This window comes from Zophobas morio, unplaced genomic scaffold (assembly GCF_036711695.1).
Source record: "Zophobas morio isolate AGI-343-1 ecotype UQ-CSIRO unplaced genomic scaffold, CSIRO_AGI_Zmor_V1 ptg000006l, whole genome shotgun sequence".
In the NCBI taxonomy this organism is placed as follows: domain Eukaryota; kingdom Metazoa; phylum Arthropoda; class Insecta; order Coleoptera; family Tenebrionidae; genus Zophobas; species Zophobas morio.
In genome coordinates this window covers 12602437-12623881 of record NW_026972111.1, presented here as the reverse complement: position 1 = coordinate 12623881, position 21445 = coordinate 12602437, and the positions used below count along the sequence as shown (strand labels likewise).

General features: G+C 34.2%; 2 protein-coding genes across 4 annotated transcripts; one reads left to right on the top strand and one right to left on the bottom strand.

Moving 5' to 3' along the window:
* The first annotated feature begins 1272 nt into the window (after positions 1-1272).
* Positions 1273-20192, top strand: LOC135123652 (actin-binding protein WASF3). 3 transcript variants are annotated; one of them, XM_064048491.1, is made up of 4 exons: positions 1273-1451; positions 4455-4603; positions 12500-12863; positions 18500-20192. In XM_064048491.1, the coding sequence occupies exons 3-4, from the start codon at positions 12528-12530 to the stop codon at positions 19799-19801; spliced, it is 1638 nt and encodes a 545-aa protein (XP_063904561.1). In that variant the 5' UTR covers positions 1273-1451; positions 4455-4603; positions 12500-12527; the 3' UTR covers positions 19802-20192. The 3 variants fall into 3 exon arrangements, with proteins under 3 accessions (XP_063904561.1, XP_063904559.1, XP_063904562.1); XM_064048489.1 differs by lacking the exon at positions 4455-4603 and having other exon boundaries at positions 1274-1451; XM_064048492.1 differs by lacking the exons at positions 1273-1451; positions 4455-4603 and adding an exon at positions 1482-1719.
* On the bottom strand, positions 20185-20706 carry LOC135123653 (U6 snRNA-associated Sm-like protein LSm3). Its single transcript, XM_064048493.1, has 3 exons — positions 20600-20706; positions 20437-20544; positions 20185-20379 (listed from the first exon to the last, which is right to left on the bottom strand). Exons 1-3 carry the CDS (start codon positions 20618-20620, stop codon positions 20203-20205), a joined length of 306 nt encoding a protein of 101 aa, XP_063904563.1. The 5' UTR covers positions 20621-20706; the 3' UTR covers positions 20185-20202.
* Between the last annotated feature and the right edge of the window lie 739 nt (positions 20707-21445).

The following is a 21445-nucleotide window of genomic DNA, read 5'->3' as shown; positions in this document are numbered from 1 at the left end:
GTGTCATTAGTTGTCAAATCCAGTCGTACCACATTTCCTTCTTCATAACGAAATAAAAATCAAACTTCAACTGCGTCAATTTTGGCAACGTAATGCATCATATATTGCTTTTTATTAATTCATAAACAAAAACGGTGTAGCGTAGGCTACGTGACGATGAACATGTTTCGACGCGGAATGAACTTATGTTTACTGTTTGTGCATGTGTCTTTCAGCTAGTTATTTAATTTTTACCGTAAGTGTTTCTCCCTACGCCACTGGTACCTACTGTTGTGTATACCATCAAGATCTTGTAATATAAAGCACGATCTGTTGTTTTATACTTCTATGGGCTTATGAGAGATTAAGCGTATACGAGGTTAGGTCAGTCATTATCTAAACGTAATGGACTTACGACGAGGCGTAGTTTAGATTGTCAAAATAACTTCATATTGAAGAATACAGAGTAATATTAGTAGGAGAACTAAGTAGATTTGTACTAAATAGGAATAACGCTTTTCAAGGATTGTGGTGTCAACCCTCTGTTTTAACATGTCATAATATAATCAATAAGTTGATACTATGTATCTCTAGTAAAATTGTTGCAATTTTGTATTATAGTATAGTATATTGAAAATTTGATTCGTATAGTCGACGATTGTACAAGTCAAATTTGATACTAGCCCAGTATCAATTCAAGTATTGAGAATGTTGTAATTTGATGAATACTCAAGAGGCCCTCCTCAGATTTTGGACTACGCCATGTTTGCTGTCAAGATTATCAAAACGATACGGAACATGGCGTTTAAAAAATAGATAATTCTTAAGTTGTAGATGAAACTTGTTAAATTAACCGTACTATAAACCAACCTAGACTATTGCGTCGATGTTGATGTGTTATGTATGCACGTTAAGTGTCTTTTCTTTAGTAAAGTTGCATATTGCATTGTGTTTTTCAAATACTAATGTTGTTGTAAAAATACTCATTAATGTTCGTTACTCTGTATATTACAGTTAATTCATGGCCATGTGCAGGGTTTCGTTTATTTTGGAGAGAATCATGTATTTACACTACAGAATTAATGTTTTATAGTTTTATATTTTACTCAACGTTATTAACCTTTTGCAATATCTATTATTTATTTTTATTTTATAAATATAATTCGAAAAAGACCAGCCTGTGTTTGCTTTGATACCTTTAAGCATATTGATTTTGTTAAATGTCAATAAAGGGTACTTGATCGAGTTAGTGAAGTGATCCGATGTGGCGCCACTGCTTTCATTTGGTGTTTTTAGCTCCGTGGGTGTGGCAGTCCTGCGCCAATCGTGTTTGTTGGGTGTACCGCTTCGCCATTTTCCACGATATTTATTGAATTAACACAGTTTTTGACTAAATAATTACAGTGGTGTGTACTAAAAACAATGTGTGGCAGTTTATTTGATCATAAATGAGTGCGTTCAACCATGCGGAGGTAAGATACTGACCTAAATTTCGCCACATTTCTGCAACGGTTTGTTGGCCTTTCCCCTTTCCATCTGACATTTTTACAAAAATCGCTCTTGTCATCAGCGAAAACGCATCGAAAGTCGCAGAAAACGACCTCTTAACAGTGTTCGAAGTGTTATCTTTGGTTATTCCGGGAAATTGGTGTGCAACGTCCACGATAAACGCATCCCAGGACGGGAGCTTTATCGATGCGCTTATTTGCTTATTATTGTATAAATAATAACACGACCTTGGTAAGTGAGACTTACAATTTACTCGTTAAGTAGTGCAACAAATCGTGGTTAAATATCATTTCCCCGAACCGCCCTTTAATGACTCACTTCCTTATTGACAGCGAAGGCAGTATTGATGAAACTAGAGCTGAAGCCAACCCTGCCTTCGTACTTCCTGCCACGCTTCTTTTTTGTTATTAATTAGCGGTTAATAACCTTCACACTCCTCATTCTCACGACATGCATTGATTTATTATTTCCATCTTACATTTACTTGTGTAACTGGTGTAGTCAAGTCACCAGCTGTTGACTTGGTTGAGAACCCTCGTGTTTTCACCGGCTTTTCCGACTTTCCCCCATTGCCTTACCTTAGAATTGGTCTCCAGGGGCACATTCTGTGTTTCGGTTGTACAGGGTAGCAGTTGCTTTTCCGCTATGTTCCAATTAGTTAAACTGCTGGAAAATGGGGGTGAAAGTTATAAAAGTTTCAAAGTTTGGGGCGGTTGTTAACTCAAATTTGATGTTTAACAAGAAAATATGGGGTTGCCTCAATTAATAAATTAAAATATATTTATAATTAAAGTGCACCAAGCAGGTTCTGTATTTTAAACATAATCATATCATAAGAAAAAATACAATATAGTTAACTATGACAAACAAGCCATACACTTCGTTTATTTTCATAAGTTGACGTTTCACCACATAAAAGCATATCCACTATCTTAACCTGTCATGTTGATTTAGCTACTAACATAATTGATTTAAGTCTAGATCGGTTTTTAATTGGTCAAAAACTGAATAGACTGTAAAATTTCCAAGTATTAATTAATCGGTCAGGTTGAGTATGAAAAGGATTTAAAAATTCTTTCATTACTCTGAACTTCTTTATTTATATATACATATAGAGTTTAAGTCAATGGGGAGTGCAGTGACATCATCTTTGTGAAGCAGCCAGGTTTAAGAATTAAATCATATTGAGCCCGAAGCAGTATGCAAGATGTTATTTAAAAGGTAATTTACTGCAGATGATGCAAGACTTCTGCTTAAAGTACAATTTTTAAAGCGTACGAGAAATTGTAGTACTCTTCAATACTGCCAGGGATTTCACTTTGAAGTTTCCCAAATCGGATCGACACGAACCCCGAGTTTTCGGACCGGCGCGAACTTTAGGGTTTCTTAAGTCAGTAATATCGTCATAAAGTATAAGATTACCTTACATTGGCTTACGTTTATCGAATCGTGGAATACAAACGCATACATAATGTTCAGGCTACTTGTAGTTACATTTTCGTATTTTTAGAAGCTCTCTTGGCCAAGAAAGGCTCGGAAACCTGTGGTTGGAAATCTTGTCAGTTCGAATAATAGACGCCGAGGTTTGTCTACTAAATGGAAGGACGCACAGAAATAGAAATAAAAGATAGCTCAGGTATCCAGAGAAACAATCGCAATTGATGTCGCTCGCGTGGGAGCAAAATTGAACGAATAAATACGTGACTTCAATATTGATTTCCATTTTATTTTTAGTAATAAAATACGTCATTTCCCCAATTTTGCCTTCAGTTTATTTTTGAAATTCCGATGCGACGTTATGTTGAATTTTTTTAAGAATGGAAGGGTTCACAAAAAACCCAATAGGGTCATTTTTCATTCTGTGTTACAACATTTTGTGGAGAGATAAATAGAGGTACGTTTTGTTGTGGTATAAATAAAATTATGTCTACAGGGTGATGAAAAAAATGGCTTGACATTCGAAACTATTAAACGTCAAGTTGAAGAAGTTTGTACCGTGTGGAATTTAAAAAAGAAACGTTGAAACCTGAAAAGCGTGTTTCTATAACTTCACATTAAAACATATCAGGATTACAAAGTTAATTCGTTAATTTTGAAGTCTAATATTAAAAAAAAAATGTTTCAGATTTTTTGTAATAATTTTTTTCAATTTCTCCAGAGCCCTCGTAACAACGTACCATCCAGCAAATACGTCATTTTTTCACCACTGTATATGCAGTATGTACATATTTATAAAAATAATTTTCAGATATCGATATTTCAGCTTTTGAAGTAGAACACCTGTATTTTATTATTTCATCTTATTCTCTCTTTTTGTTTTCATTGTTGTTAAGTATTTTTTATATTTAACGTCGATACTTATTGCGATTTTTTATTTTTTTAATAGCCGCATCGACGTATTGAAGGAAAGAGAACAGAAAATTGATTAAGATGCAGTAATAAAATGCAGGATGTTCTGTTTGAAAAAGCTGAAATATTGATATTTTAAAATATTTTACAACAAGGCGTGTACCTCTGGTTATTTGTAAAAATTTTGCGTTTTATGTTAACCCTTATAAGTAAAAAAATATAAATATACCTGGAGACTATTGCAGTACAAATTTTTTGTAAAATAATTGCGGCAAAAATTAAGGCGGATTCGTAAACCACGAGTACAGGAGTATATTATTTCATGAAATTTAGATAACCTTTACTGCAAAACACGATGAGGGGACGTCATCAAATTGTTGGTGGGATGATTGGACAAATTTTGGTTAACGTCTTACCATCTACACGATGTTCCTAATACATACAGGATGACTAACAAAAAACCTTTGACGCTGTATGTTGCTTATTTTTTACATGTTTTATATGAAATCGTTTCAAAAGTAGTCCAGTAGTAGTACTAAAGAATATGTTTAGTTTTTGACAGACAGTAGTCGGCTTTGTTTTTTTTTTAATTGCACCATGTTTTTTTTTTTTTGTAGAAATTAATTTTTAAAATACTAATACATAAAAAAATATTTGAGTCAAAAAAAAGAAGAAAAGAAGGAAACGTCAAGAAAGCATGGAATTACTAATTGGTCAAATGGATTCTTATTACAACATTTCAAGAAGTAAAAAGAGGCAATCTCATGTAAGAAACCTAAATTATCTACTTTTCCAAAATAGTTGTTAAAAATTTTATTTGTTAAATTTATTTTGTACTTAGGTAGTAATTTTGAAATAATGACCATTTGAGGTAACACGCCCTCTGTACAATAATATTGATAATGAGTCATCCAAGTACAATGAGAATGAGTCACGTGTAAACCCCATTCGAGATGAATGCAACTTTCCCCCAACTTTAAACATTAAATAATTTAAATTCAAGAAGAGAAATTGTTTGTCGACCAGCTGAAAAGGTTGAAAGTAATGCATTTTTGTGTTCTCTTACTATTTATCTTGTATTTTGTTGTTGAATTTGATTTACATACCTTTGTTCGATATTTAGTTGTATTAATGAAAAACTGTAATCAAGCTTTCTGGAATTGTGTACGCTTTGTTTTATGACTAACTCAATGAGTCTATCGTGTATTACGTTCACAGAATAATTCATAAAAGCAGGAATATTGCTGCTGATATTGAATTATTGCCGAGCAATGTGGCCGAAAATTGGTGTTTGATTGCAGAAAACTTAAATTCGTTTCTGTTCATTATTCCTGGTATATATACTTGTATGGTCGTATAAAAATATTTCGACTGAAATGTAGTTGTGGATGTGCCTAAACTTTTTAACATCGATAATTCTTACAACCCACTCACCACATCCTGACCATATCGCAATGATTACTACATATTATAAGAACGACAACTAATTTGGATGATTCTAGAACGTCTTATTGTTAGTGTGTTGCTTTAACCAAAAACTGTAAAATACAGCGTTGCATTATCTTTTTCCATTTCCCAAATCTAATATTGTTTTTCACTATCATTTTCACATTTCCGTCACAATACGGTGATAAATTGATGTGTAATGCTACAAAATGAGTTTATCTTTTCCAATAGGAGTGCCAAAGCAAACGCAAATACTTGACATATCTTCGTGTTTATCTAGAATTTTCTAGAGCCGACTTTATTCGGGAGACAGCAATTGCATTGCCGTCTTAATTCTCAGTTTTCCCAAAGAATTTTTAATAAATCAAGAATATGCTTTGTCCTTAACTCAGACCGTGCTTTAAATGTATGTCACGTAAATATGTAATTGTGCAAATATTTCATTTAAACGCAGGTATTTGATTCGAATGTGAATATTTTAATATTATAATTTAACCTTTTCTTACAGCTTCCTTGAGTGTGATAATAAAAAATACGATTTAATACGGTTTTTAAGATATAAATCCAGTTTTTTGATGTTCTAGGTACTGATAAATACAAAATTTATTCAGAAGAACTTACAGGAATGTAAATTGTGCAACGATTGCACATACGCATTTCAATGAAAATGCAAATTATCTTATTGTAATTACGTAGTGAAGGTTGGGTTATTAGTTATTAGTTTAAAATACCAAAACGAAGATTCATAGGTATATTTAAACAGAAATGGAAACTGCATAACCTGTAACATTTACTTGTGTTGCCATTACACTCTCACAACTGCAGTTGCTACAAGAAAATCAGTCCACCCATCATCTGGATGGTAAAACGCTAACCAGAATTAGTATAGTCATCCCCACGTAGAATTTGATGACGTCATCTTAAAATTGTGGATAGTAAATATTATTTAAATTTCATAAAATAACATGCAACATTTCCATAAAAAATACAGTAAAACCACATTAGGCAAATTAAATTTTAGTTAATATTACTAAATGGCGTATGACGAAAGGTTCTAAAATAAACTATTGATCGAAAAACGATGATTCTGTCAAGGTATCCTGCAAAGGAATTAATGCCGAGTGGTCATTTTTAGCGAAATTTTCCAATTTTTTGCCGCTTGAGTCTATTGCCACCATCTGATGGACTTTCCCATTTCATATTGATGATTCGTCAAGTTCTTTAATATGAATAGGGGAACGTACTGAAAAAGATACAAAGAAGAGAGGTCAAATTAGTACATTTAACTTGCATGACTATGCATTTCAAAACAATTTACCTACCAAAAGATGTCGAGATTTGGTTTTAAGTTTTTTAATGATTTTTCAATAGGTTTGATAAAGAGGAAGATCTTCATATATTAAAAAAGTGGCACCAGGTACCTTACAATAGGAAAAAAATCATGAAAATATAGTAGCACCTCAGTATGTAATCCATTTCTAATATTCATGTTTATACTTGAGCCAAAATTTAATTATGAGACTATATTTTCAAAATATGAATTCGGGGTAATTCGAAATACTTAGATTTTATCGAAGAAAACAACAATATCGTAAGGATATTTATAGTGATATCATTAAGATATGAAGTGTATTGCTCTCAAAGTTATTTTTTGTGCATAAAATAAAAACAAACGCTAAAAAGAGTAAATATTATTACACTATTCGCCCTACTATTATTTACTAAATTAACAAATTTCATTTGAAGTGGAGTGCTGATATCACGCTAAGTGATTTTAACATGACATTAGTATAGTAAAACACTTTTTAAGGATGTGATGGCTTCCTAAACGTTATAACGAATATATAATCGCTTTTCTTAAAAGTTAAACACATTCAATTGACCCATGACGTAACTTATGCAAAAATTTTAATGACTGAACTTTGCACTGCACTTCAATTCTAAAGGAATAAATACCAAGTAATCTTATCCTCTACTTAAGTAATTTTCAGTTAAAAGCGTTCATATTTTATTACAAGGATAAATGTTATTTCAACAGCTCTTCCCCCGCCTCTGTATAAAAAAATGTGGATTTTGTTACGAAAACTTAAATGTCTAGGGTAAAAACTCAAGGCGGCTTCATAGACCATAACTATAAGAGCATGTTATTTTATAAAATGTAAGTGTCGTTCTGTTAGCGTTTTACCATCTACACGATATTCCTAACATACGTTAAAAGTTGACAATCGCCCCAGTAATTTCGAAGAACACAGTCAGACGGAAATGCAACACCTACTTTTTCATATTCTAGGGGTCATGAGAGTAGCTACTACAATACTTCCTTAGCTTACGTGCGGAAAGTAAAAATCGCTGCAAACCCTAACATCTATACAGACCTTATACGCACCTCACAAAGAACACATTATGTAACAAATGACTATCAAAGTCCCATCCAGATTTTTGAAATTATCTTTCCTATTAAAATAATTTCTTGGTATGTTGTCATTGAATTCTCTTTTTAAAATAAGGCAATTTGAATTTACCTGCAATTTTTGAAAACCAACAAAGCTATTTATGTCCAAAGATACTTCCAGACAACGTAAAAAGTAGTTTTGTTATTAAAATATGTCAACAACGTCATTGACCAAAACAACAAATAAAAGTGGATTCAAAATCGGGCCCTGCGGTACTTTCGAAATTATAAGAAGTGAAGTTAGGCTTTGCTTTGTAATGGAGAACTAAAGCCTATTAAGTCTAATTTTTTAACAGCAAATTGTTTGACACAGTCAAAAGTGTTTTTGAACGTCAGATTCATCAACTAAATTAGTAACTGTACATTTCTTAGGTACAGGACCAAGTTCTGAAATGAAATAATAAATAGACCACGCATTTTTTAAGAATTTGATCTTTTGAAAATTTTTGAAAAAATATTTAAAATAGTTTTCAGTGTTGTCAGGGTCACTTTTTATGAATAGAAATATGTTAATTTTTACTTCCCAATCGTAAGCCAAGGAATTATTGTAATAGGGTCCATTACTATTGTCATGTTTTCTCGACGTTTCATGACCCCTATAGTGCAAAAAAGTATGTCTGTCTGGGTATCTATTTTTATTAGACAATTTTCCAAACTACTGGACCGATTGTTGTCAAATTTTATATACAAGTTAGGAACCATCTTTCAAACAATGCGATGGCGTCATTTCCAAAATTTACAATAATAAATGTTATTTAAATTTTATAAAATAAGATACTCCTGCACTTGTGGTTAATGAATCCGTGTTGAGGTTTTATCCAAAACATCCAGAGTTTTGAGGAAAAAAATTAAAATTGTATAATAAATATTATGACTATGACTGTACATGTGGTTTATTAGTGGATTCATGGTTTTTAGAATTACTTATACAGGCTAACTCAAAAAAATGAACGAATGGGGTAATTATTTGATTGTTTGAATAAGAACAGCTCATCCCAATTTCCCGAAATTTTGAGAATTTCAGGATATAGTACTGTTATTATTAGCATTATACTGCACCTTTTTAAAATGTTAATGACCCATCACAAAATTTTGTTATTGAAAATCTCAGTTGAACCATACGCTTAGCAGGCTTTTTACCTGTAATAATCCACATATATTTTTATTTTAACCTTAAAAAAAAATAAAATTCGCAAAATTAAACTTTATAATGTTTCGAGGAAGTTGTATTTCTTCCACTATATTTCAGTGGCGAGGGAAGTTCTGTCTAAATAACTTTGGGCCAATGTTTTGCTTGCCAAGCTAAACTGAAGGATTGTAATAGGGTGGAATTTGAAAAAATAGGTCTCTCGTTTTTGTCTGTCTGTCGTATGTCGTCTGTATTGTCGTTTGTGATCATATTTTGTACGTATTGTTACGAAGATCAGTGAATAAAAATCGGCGTCGGTAAAACTCAACAATTTATTTCTTAGTAACTCGAATTTACACGACTAACTATGCAGCGATTATGTACAGAATAATTCCGACGCGACTTGACTGGATGTTCTCACCACTCCTGGCTGACTGAATCAACTGAATAATCCCGTTCCCGACGCTGGTCTCTATTTAATTCTATACATACGTTCCTCCCGATGGATCGGGAACGCCACTTCGACCTTTTTTTTTTGGCACCGCAATCGAGATTTCCAGTAACCCTCTCCAGAGTCGTCTTTTTGGAACCCATAGGCGTCGTACCGGGGCGGCGTATGGGTTTATTTATTAACAGTATATTAGGAAAATTGTATAGGAAAACTAACCAAAATTTGTCGGATTACCGCCACCAACAATTTAATTAGTTGACCTCTAAAGGCTATTAAATGCTATAAACTAATAACTTCTGTACTTGTGGTTTATGAATCCACCTTAGTTTTTACCCTAGACATCCAGACTTTCCCTAAAAAAAAAATTGTGTTACAGCGTTTTATAGTAATAAAATATAACGCCATGTTTCCAACCAAATATAAAATTATACGTAGGAATAACAACTTCAGAGATTATTTTTGCACAACATAATGCACGGTATAATGACGGTTTCCATTAGCGTATGGCGTCCCGGTCGTGGTCTAGAGGTTACAAGTCAGGAATGCGGACTAGACGTCGCGCGTTCGATTCCAAACTTGGCCTTTCAGTTTTTTTTCTTTTTCTCTCGCATTATGTATTATCTATGTTTATGACGTCATAACAGATTTTTTTATTGATGAAATTCCTCCACTTTCTCAAAAAGGTGAGAATAGTTTATTAAAAAATGTAAAACCTTCTCGGGGGCGTCAAATGTTTTTTTTTTAAGAATTGAAACCTTCTCGGGGTCCGAATTGTCTTTTAAGAATGTGAAACCACGTCGGGGGTCTCAACTGTCCTTTTTTCTAGAAGGCGGAACCTTCTCGGGACCCCAAGTGTCTTTTTTTAAGAATATTAAATCTTCTCAGGGCTTCCAACTGTCTTTTTTTTCTATTACACTGTGACTAGTACCTTCTATATTGTTTTTACTCCATAGAGGTTGTCACGAAAAAGTAAAATTGTGCAAAATCAAATTTTATCATTTTTCAGAGAAACAGTATTTGTTGGACTGTACTTCAGAATCTAGGGAAGTTCTGTCGAAATAACTTTCGACCAATTTTTTGTGATTATTAGGTAACTAATTTAAAAACAGTCTTTTTTGTCGCGTATTTTTCCTTCTTTTTTTGCGTGTTGTTTCTAGCGTTTATTGGTTTATTGTCCTTTTGTCACTCTTTATTTCCCGAGCGTAAGTTAATTAAGTATTGTAGTAAGTTCCATTCGAGAAATGGCTACTTTCATGTTTTCTCGATGTCCCATGATCTCTTAGAGTACGAAAAAATAGATCTCCCGTTTCTGTCTGTCGCCTGACTGTATCGATTTTTAGTAGACGGATAATCTCTGAAACTATCTCGTATAAATGATCCAAATTTTGTAATATTTCGAAAAAACTGGATTTGTTCGATTTTATTTAAGGGACGAGGGAAGTTTTGTCTAAATAATATAATCCCGATATGTTAAAATAATGAAATTGTACTTTGTTTTTTTTTTTTAATTTCGTCAAAATTAAATTCAATTAATTTTTTTTTAGCAATTCTCTAAAAATATTACTAAAACACAAAGAACTTCGCATCCTGAAATTCATTTCTTAGTAACATTTACTTAATAAATTTAATGGAATGACTCATTAATTTTCCAAAAGGGATGAATATTAAAATTTTTATCGGTGTGTTCTAATTACTAAATGCATGTTGGTAGCTTATCAAAATTTCAAAACAAGTTTGTTGTACTGATTGTAAAACAAACTGTAAAATTTTATTATTTTTACGATAACCCGTGTGTGGATCATTAAGAATACGGAGACATTATTAAACCACAAACAGAAAGGAATGTCATACCATAAATAAATGGCAAATCTACTGAACGATTTTTGAAAATACAAAATTCTTATTAATGATTGTGTTAACAAAATTTCCATGCAATTGATTTTTCAGTTTCTAAATTAAATTGTAGTTTTCCCCCAGAACCGTAGATACATATTATAAAATTAGAAATGCATGTGGGTCGAGATAAATTACAGATGGTACTGTATATTTTATGCATTTAAATGGGATTTGTTTGATATGACGTCATAGGACAAATTTTAGTTACCGTTTTACCATCTAGCTACACTATATTATTAAAGTACGACTAAAATTTCAAGCAGACTAGTTCCGAGATTATGTGTCTAATAAATCGCCAGCAGACGGCAAACAAACGGAAACGGGAGGAGTACTTTTTCATATGCTAGGAGCTATCAAACGTCAAGAAAACATGATTTACGCTTGAGAGGTAAAAAATGAACGAAACCTTTTACAATGGTTTGGAGATCGCAAAGCTCATGTTCTCTAGCACGAACGGTATTTTAATAAGGGGGTTTTTAATGACAGTAACAACTTTTATGTTTTAAATTGCTCAACTCGCGTGCTATTATAAATTAAAATGAAAGAATATGAATTAATTAGTCACGATGCTTGATTTTTAAAGTGCTATTCATTGTAAAATTTATTTAATGTCATACAAGAAAGTATGTTCTCGCTATGATGGGTAGTAATTTAACCAAAATTAAAAAAAAAACATTTTAAAATGTACAGGCTAGGTTTGAGTTTTCTTCGCGTGATGGATGTACACTTGACGTTTTAATTTTAGTGAAAAATGACTCACTGAGGTAACATTTGTTATAATTTTTATTCTTCCTTCAGTAAATCATGTTATAAAAGGCATTAAAAAATGGCGTATATTACTTACACCAAAAATGGCTTAAGTCGATGATTCACTTTCAGACAGCACTCAACCTTCAGACTCCCGCCGCTGCGACGGTTCGTCATGCCATTCATCTTTTTGGCGCTTGTAATAACATAACTCTTGAATAACAAATAATATTTGCATGAATAAATTTCGCAGAACTTTCCTAGATTAAAAATACTTTTTTTGATCAAAAATTGAACATCTAGCTGAAATTACTAATATTATTATACACATTGAGATGGTGTCGAATTTCCATGAAGACAATAGCTCCCACAGGACCCCGAAACCTCTGTATGCCTTTCGTTTGCGCAACCTCCTTGTGTAGGACAAGTGTTTTGATATGCATTGTGTTACTGTAATAACGAATGTGCTCAGAACTCCACGTTTTCGTCACCTGCTGTCGCGTTCAGTTTGACTCTTTCTTAATTTAATATTTGTTTACAGTTGTGGGCGTCGTGAACATTAAGCTACCATGCCTCTGCCAAAGCGGGTCATCGAGCCGGTCCACGTGGCCAGAGGCACCCTCCCGGAGGATTTTCCTCTAGTGTCTGAGTTAGAGGCTGTGACCAACGGAACCTTGGCAAACACGGTCCGTCAGCTGTCCTCATTATCCAGGCACGCGGAGGACCTCTTCGGAGAATTGGCCAAAGATGCCCAGCAGATCTACGAAAGGTCGAATTCGTTGCAGGCTAGGATTGACAGGCTAGCGATTAAAGTAACGCAGTTGGACAGCACCGTCGAAGAGGTTTCCTTGCAGGATATTCATATGCGGAAGGCATTCAAGAGTACGGTAGCTTTTGATCAACAAGTAAGTCGTTTGTGTACACGTGTTCGATTAATGAGATGGAAAATATTTGCTCGGATGTTGATTAAAATTGTGATCGGTACAAGCACCAGATGTTGGTTTGCGTTTTCTTTATTCGTTAAGTATGTACGTCCGCGTTGGTCGGTTTATGAGATTTGGTTTCTATTAATATTATTGCTCTAGTGTGTCATCTGCATTGTGTTATTAGATTTTTGGCATTGATTCGTGTCCAGATGTTTCCCTATTAATTTTTTATGTTGGCACGTGGACGCGGTTTAATGTTCGAATAAATTGTGAACGATTTTTAAATTTCAGTCATAAAGCCATTGACACGTATGTGTAAATATTTTTGAACTTTGCGGACATGTGTTTCTCCATCAGAATTATTTTTGTTTTGCACAATGAAGCTCAAAACTTCTAGTTATGTAGAATTACGTATTAGAGACTTGGCCAAAAAACTTGCACTTGTTTTAATCTGACCAGTCGGGGCAACATTGTTTCACAAAAAAAAACTTAAGTTCATTTGAAAAGACATTTCCCGTGGAATTTGAAATGTTACAACTATTTTTACGATGTTCTAAATAAACTTTTTTATGTATAATTAAGTGTTGTGTAAATTATTTTATGTACCGTATTATATGGTTAGAAAGTGGATCGTTCAGTTGAGATGGCACACTATATTGCGCTGGGATTCAAAATACGTAAAATATTTACTGCAATATTTGTTTCATAACGTGTTTACCGCGATGATAATAGCTACCTGTGCAGGGTTAAATTGGCATTCTTTACTTAAAAATTAAAATGCTTGGCATTGCGCGCACACTAAATTTAAAATAACATTGCCACAATGCTCTGTTTTTAACATTGCAATTATTCGTCAGAACGTCCAACATGAAAATCGATGGAATGAGCTATTAAATTTAAGGAATAAATGGCAGGTGACTGAGAGAAAAACAAAAATATATATCGACATATTTAATTATTTTGCTATTCGTCTCAAAAACAAATTAGGTATTATAAATACAAGGGCTTACATTTTGCCCTTTTTCTCTTAATTGTATTTTCACAACAAGAAAAGTAAAACATGTTTAAAATGGAAAATTTTTGTAGGAAAGTATCGATTTTATAATTAGGCTCCGCCCCTCGGTCTGACAACAAATGAAAAATTCATCACAATTGAGCTTGGGATGGATATGGGTGGGGCTTAATTGTTGGCTTGTTTTTTTCTTAATATACATTGAACAACACGATACTCAAAAACATGTTTTTATTTCTTGTAGAGTTGGCTCACAACGAAGAAAAAAATCATCACAATTGAGATTGGGCGGTTGGGCGAGGTTTACATTTTGCCTTTTTTTCTTTATATGTGTAGTCATCTTTTCACAACAAGAAACTTAAAACATGTTTAAAATGGTAAATTTGTATAGGGAAATATCGATTTTGCAATTACGTTCCGCCCCTCGGTCTGACAACGAAGGAAGAATTCGTCGCGATTGAGATCGAGACGGATGGGTGGGGCTTCTCTTTTGGTCTTCTTTTTTAATTGATACATGTAGTTTTCTTTGTATAACACGATTACTTAAGAACATATTTCACATGGTAATTTCTCATAAAAAAAGGATTTTGCAGTGAAGTTCTACTCCGCGATTTACGACGAATAAAAAAAAATCATCAGAATGGAGATAGGGTGGGTGGGCGGGGCTTATATTTTGCCTCTTTTTTTACATAGCCAACTTTTCACAACAAGAAATTTTGAACAGGTTAAAATGGTACATTTTTACAAAGAAATATGAATTTTGTAATTATGGAGCGGAGCTTGATTGCAAACTGGATATTTCCTTATACAAATTTTCCATTTTAAACATGTTTAAAGTTTCATGTTATGAAAAGAAATCTACAAATAATAAAACAAAAAGACAAAATGTAGACCCGCCCACCCGCCCTATCTCAATTGTGATGATTTTTTTTTATTCGCTGTGAACCAAGGGAACGGAGGCTATCTACAAAACACTTCTTTCTTTACAAGAAATTAAAAACATGTTTTTGAGTATCGTGTTTTTCAAAAGATACTATGTATATTAAGAAACAAAAGTAAAATATAAACCCCGCCTACCCACCCCGTCTTAAATGTGATGATTTTTTTTAATTCTTAGAAACTTAAAACACGTTTAAAATGGTAAATTTTTGTAAGGAAATATGGATTTTGCAATTTCGCTGTGCCCCTAGGTCTGCCAACTAATGAAAATTTCATTACTATTTAGATCAGGGCAGGTATGGGTGGGGCTTTAATTTTTTCTTAATATACATAGTATTCTTTGAATAACACGATTCTCAAAAACATATCTTATATGGTAATTCCTTGTAGAGAAATAATAAGGATTTTGCAATTAAATTCCGCTCCTTTGGCTCGCGACGATTAAAAAAATCATCACAGTTGAAACAGGGCGGGTGGGGGGCTTATATTTTGTCCCTTTTCTTAATATACGTAGTCGTCTTTTCAGAACAGGATACTTAAAACATGTTTAAAATAGAAAATTCTTGTAGACATATATGGATCTTACAATTAAGCCCCGCCCCTCGATCTGACATCGAATGAAAAATTCATCACAATTGAGAATTGAGATCGGGGCGGATATGGGTGGGGCCTTATCTTTGACTTTATTTTTTTCTTAAAAATATACATAGTATTCTTTGAACAGTACTATACTCAAAAACATGTTTTTAATTTCTCGTAGAGTAATAAGGATTTTGCAGTTAAGCTCCGCCTTTTTGGCTCACGACGAATAAAAAAATCATCACAATTGGGATAGGGCGGGTGGGCGGGGCTACATTTTACATTTTTTTCTTAATATGTGTAGACTTATTTCGACAAAAAACTTAAAATATGTTTAAAATAGTAAATTTTTGTAATTATCCTCCACTTTTCATCTACAACCACGCGTTTCTATAAACCGGCCCAAAGTGTATTTCCTGGGTATAATTTCGCATTTCTTTTCATTATTATTAAAAAAATAATATTACACGTATGTTTTCATTGCTAGGAAAGACATAATTTTCTCAATTTTTCTTCATTTCTGTTAATTATATTTTTTATATAAAATTTTCAGATTTTCGTTTTGTTGTTTGCAGTTTGTTATTGAGCTCGCTTTATTTACTATAGATGAGTGAAGGGGAAAGCATTTTTTTTTCTTTCAACTATAATATTACATCGTGTATAGTGTAACAGTGTAATAAACTCTAGTCTCTAAATGTTTTTCTTAGTATTAAAATACAAGAATTTGTAGAGAAATACCTAGAAGAAAAAAATATGGATTTTTTTTTCCCATTTAACGGCAGGCACAATTATCTCATTTTTATACTGAATAATCATAAAATTTTTGTCCAATGAGTTAAATTTTTTAACCAAAAATAATTGCCAAGTTTATTACGGTTCTAAATGAGTTGAAAAAATTAAAACCTATTCCATAAAAATAATAACAAACATTAATTTATTGCGATAACTGAAATGATTATGATCAATGACCTGAATTTAAATGCCTTTATTTATATTAGTTTAGAAAATTACAAGAATCTTTATTAGTCGTGTAACAATTACGACTACAAATTGTTTTGTTTGACATTTTCATTATTGAAACCGGAATCGGGTTACTACGTCCTATCTGAATTTGAACAAGACATCCCTAAAATAGAATTCTTTTTTGACAAGATGTTGTAAAACTGTACCAATTGCGACATCTAGTATGTTTCTATCTTTGTGTGATACACTGTACGCAGTAAAGACTGACCGCACTTCTTAGCATTTTAGGGGTGGAAACGTATATCTGGCTACCTGTGTCGAACGAAGACAAAAACCTTTTTTACTACACTGTATGTATTATCGTACACAAAAATAGTCAGTATCCAAGAGATATTAGGCTACTCCGTCTCCTCTTTGCGAGTTTCCATAATCTCATAAACACTTACATGGAATAGAATGGACAGGGGCTAAAATTTCCTGATTTCAATATTTCAAATTCGAAATGACAACTCCATGGGATGATGTATATACACTAAAGTAGGGGTTAAGGGCTAAAATTTCCTGATTTCAATATTTTAAATTTGAAATGACAACTCCATGGGATAATGTATATACACTAAAGTAGGGGTTAACTCTACATATCTATATTTATTTTGAAAAAAAAAAAAAATGATGACACGAGAAATGAAAGCAAAAAAAAGAGTTATTGAAATAAAGAAAAGGAAATCTATTGGTTTTAAAACTTTAATTATTAAGACAACGCGGCATAATGAACGAAATTTGAAAATTGATTGCAAAAAAAAACCTGACACATATTATACGCTGTACCCCTTTTCGCAAAACAGCCAGCTAAAAAAAAATTGCGGTAAGAGGTTATTGAACTTTTAAGAATTCTAATAATATTAAAGCCTTCTCGTTAGCGAGAGATAAATATTTTCAAGGTCCTTCTCAAATGGATTAACGTTTAAGATTAGTTTAAATACCATAATAAATCAACTATTTTAAAATCTCGAGTGAGAGATTATGCAGTGTGTGATCTATAACATAATAAAAAAAAACATCCAGAACTTTTAGGTATATCGTTAATTGAAATAACCATGAACAGTTTCAAATCTTAACAAAAATTACAAAATGAATTTACAAACAATAAAACACCTGTTGACGCATTTGCCAAAGTTTCACAACATTATCGGTTGCAAAATGGTTGATAACTGGTCTTACATTAATTATACTCGTTGAAGGGGGACTGAATCCGATTTATTTTTCTTCAAGCAGTTGCCCTTTTATAAAATTACGAACTAAATTTAAGCTACCCTTATTTTTAACACATGTTTAACCCTATCCTAACAAAATAAGTGGTGCGTAAATAGGAGGTGACTGACCTGCATTATCAACCCTTGAGCTACCTTACCTAATTCCTTAAACGCTAGATCATGGGTGATTGCCTACGTAATTGCAATGATATTTTTATCTTTTAAATGTGGTTTCGCGGTGTTTTTTTAGGCGCCAAATTTAATTTTTAAACCAGGACACCACGGATTCATTAAAAACTAATGTTAAAACGCTTGATCTTGTGGTTTATGCCAAATAAAGGCAATTTTTTTATACAATAACAGAACAAATGTTCGCAACTCTTTTGCCATGTAAACTAACTGTACTAGACGCAAATATCACTCCTACCACATATTTCTACAGTCAACTATTGTTGAAAAACGCAGTCACTCCTAATTTGCCCACAATTTTCTAATGTAACTTTCCGTTAACTCATGTTGCTGTGCTAATAAAATAATAACCTCTTCAAAAGTTGTTTTCGTTTTCGGTGAAACAGGAACTGCTATCGTCACTTAGTTTGGTGTCTATAAATAGAGCGGATGCTTATATTACTTAATTTAATTTTGTACCTACTGTAAAGTACTTTGATCATTTGAGATGAAACACCGTATACGTTAATTAATTAGTCTTCGCTGTTTGTGGATACACTTGGCGGATAACCAATTAATGAGATAATCTGTATTTGAATTTTATTGCATGACGTCTACATCAAGGAATTGATTGCACGTACAAAATCATTGAGTTTTTCACACAAAGAAACATTGTGTTAATTAGTATTTTTTTTTTGCAGATATTCTCAAGGGACACAATGCCGACAGCTATGCTAGAAACCTATAGGTCATGTGATAAACCACCTCCACTCCACAAACTCAACTGTTACCGAGACGACGGCAAGGACGGTCTTAAGTTCTACACAGATCCAAACTACTTCTTCGAATTGTGGCGTCAAGAGATGCTGAATGACACTGAACGGATGATGCACGATCGTGGCAAGAAACCTCATCGACCCCGAACGGAAGGTGGCCAAGGCAACAGGCACAAGAAGCGTGTGAGGCAACCACACAACACCCGAGAAAGACAAAAGCAGATCGCTGTAGGACACGGTGAATACATAATGCCTCAGCAGAACACCATATACCGCACGCCGCAAGCTATAATGCAACAGCAGCAGCAACAACAGCAACAAATAATGTTACCAGCTGAAGAAAACACGGTGATCGAACAGCGACCTCCCCGACCGAATTCCATCGAAGTCAGGAGATCGTACCCACAGGAAGCACCCGATGGCCTCCATTCCCCAACTTTCCCACCGTACGAGGAAAATCCTTACCAAGCCGGTTTATGTGGGCAAGGTCCACTCAGCTCCGAATCGTTGTATCAAGGTGGGACTCCCACGCGGGGTAGCAAAGCCCGTCCTAGTCAGCCTCCGCCAGCTCCGCCCAGCAATACAAGCACGCCCTCTTCCAACACGCCAACAAGGGGGCGGAGCATGTCGGCAGGACGCGACACGCTTCCGCCTCCGCCGCCACCGCCGGATACCACCATGTCTCCTCCTAACGGCATTCCAGCGCACTTGGTACGTTCCCAAAGCCAGTCTCGATCAAACAGTCCACATTCCCATCAAGCCACTCCTGAGCCTGTACAAGATTTGCCGCCCCCGCCTCCGGTTCCGAAACAGGCGTCGCCTCCTAAGCAGCAAACTCCGGTACAAGCTCCGCCTCCGCCGCCTCCTCCACCGATGCCGTTGTTGAACGGGCCGACGACTAGTCCTCCATTGGTCAACGGCGATTTGGCCAAGATTCTAAATAGCTCGTCGCCCCCGAAACTGACGCCGGTGAAGGATAGGCCGATTTCTAAGCAAGCGCCACCGATGGTGGACCCTAGGAATGATCTCCTGAAGGCGATTAGGGACGGAATTAAGTTAAGGAAGGTGGAGAAGATCGAACAGAAAGAGGTGGAGCGTGGGAACGGTTTACACGATGTAGCTAGCATTTTGGCGCGACGGGTCGCCGTGGAATTCAGCGATTCAGATTCAGGGAGTGACTCGGAATGTGATAGTGAGGGCTGGGGAGAGAACGAGACGTCGGCGTGACATAGACGCAAGGCTAGCACTGCTAGTCAAATTTATTGATGACGCAACGAAAATTCTTTCCTTACTGTGCAACATGTATATAAGCAATATGCCAAATTTCCAGTATTATCAACTGTCGAGTAATTGACATCCCCACCCTACCACAACTCCATAGTAATCCATGTGCTAATGCATGAGTAAGCTTAAATTTTATAGTTATGGTAAGTCTTGGAATGAATTGTAAATATTGTAATGAGACGTTGTAAATGGTGAACGTTTTATTTATAAATTAAGCTGTATAGAGATTTATTTAACTCGTACTATTCTAATACTCCCTTTTTAATATTTTAACCATTATCTTCAGGAAATCTTTGTAAAATATTTAATGGGTAATAAACAGTATGTCGAAGAACGTTTTTTATTTACGAAGTACGCATAGGAGGGGACACCAATATAACTCCGTCACCTCTTACAAACAGCATAGGAATGTTACGTTTGGTTGTTCTGTACACCTCTTCGTATGTTTCTTCATCGATTTCTACCGTGGTGATGGTTTCTTCGGCATCACTAAGTATCATGTTCATGTGTTGATCATACGCCTGACGTAGTAGTAAAGCGTTAAATATAACCCAAACTTTCAACAATAACGTACTTACGTGTAGTCTGCCTCTAATTTCCCGGTCGTTCCTCATTTTTACGTAGATTCGTTCATCTAAACTTAACCTCACTAAATCCAACGGCTCCTTGACAGTTATTGATGGAATCTAAAAACATACAACAATTAGAGGTGCTAATGACGTACATTACAGACAGACATACATTATCTAAATCATCTGCCATTTTTCTCGTAATTTAATAAAAATTATATTTGCAAAAAGTGCCGAAAATTACTTGTTTACACGATTGTTACTAGCGCACTACCAATCGAAAATTAATAAAATTACTAGATGGTATGTCTTTGTTGGCAACAATGGCTAAACATTACAACGACTGCTGACTACGTTTATACGAATATTTGGATCGTATTATCACAGGTATTATTCCGCTCCCTTGACAAATCTTTTAAAACTATTTTGTTTTTAAAAGTTGTGTAACTGCCAATATCAAGACTTTTATTAATGGTTTTCGGTCGCAGAAGTACAGAACTGTTAGAAAATTCATTACGTATTGTTTTGAACCACTTTAAATATTTGAAGGGAGAAGAGAAGTTAGTGGCATCTCATTTAAAAGATCTCATCAGTATCAATAATCGCAATGCTTTTTTTATTTTGCTGTACCTTTTATTGACTCAAAAAATAATGAAGGTGATTTCTCTCAAACTGGATCACTGTTTAAGATTAATTTAAATGCCATACATGAACTAGGTCGAGGGAGTTGATATAATTTTGTAGTACAAACGTCCCACCAAAAATTAACATGTGAATAAAATTTTTAAAACCCGTGAAAAATTCAAAATTTAGCCTTGAACTGTGATCGTCAACAAAACTGGAACTTTACGTTGAGTGTGTGTGTGTTTTTATGGCGGAATCTTAGATCATATAATAAATAGATACCACCACGCCGTGTTCTTTCCGTAGAAGAGCCTGTGACGACATCCTTCTGTCACATATCTCTCTTGTGCATGGAGGGATTACAATGAAGCTATCCTTGCCTGATCATTATTTG

Bases quoted from the DNA above. Each gene is read 5' to 3' on its own strand.
- LOC135123652 (XM_064048491.1), top strand. From the start codon at position 12,528: ATGCCTCTGCCAAAGCGGGTCATCGAGCCGGTCCACGTGGCCAGAGGC. The intron at 12,864-18,499 runs GTAAGTCGTTTG...TTTTTTTTGCAG, and splicing joins CGGTAGCTTTTGATCAACAA to ATATTCTCAAGGGACACAAT.
- LOC135123653 (XM_064048493.1), bottom strand. From the start codon at position 20,620: ATGGCAGATGATTTAGATAAT. The intron at 20,545-20,599 runs GTATGTCTGTCT...GTATGTTTTTAG, and splicing joins TGGCAGATGATTTAGATAAT to ATTCCATCAATAACTGTCAA. The intron at 20,380-20,436 runs GTAAGTACGTTA...CTACTACGTCAG, and splicing joins AAATTAGAGGCAGACTACAC to GCGTATGATCAACACATGAA.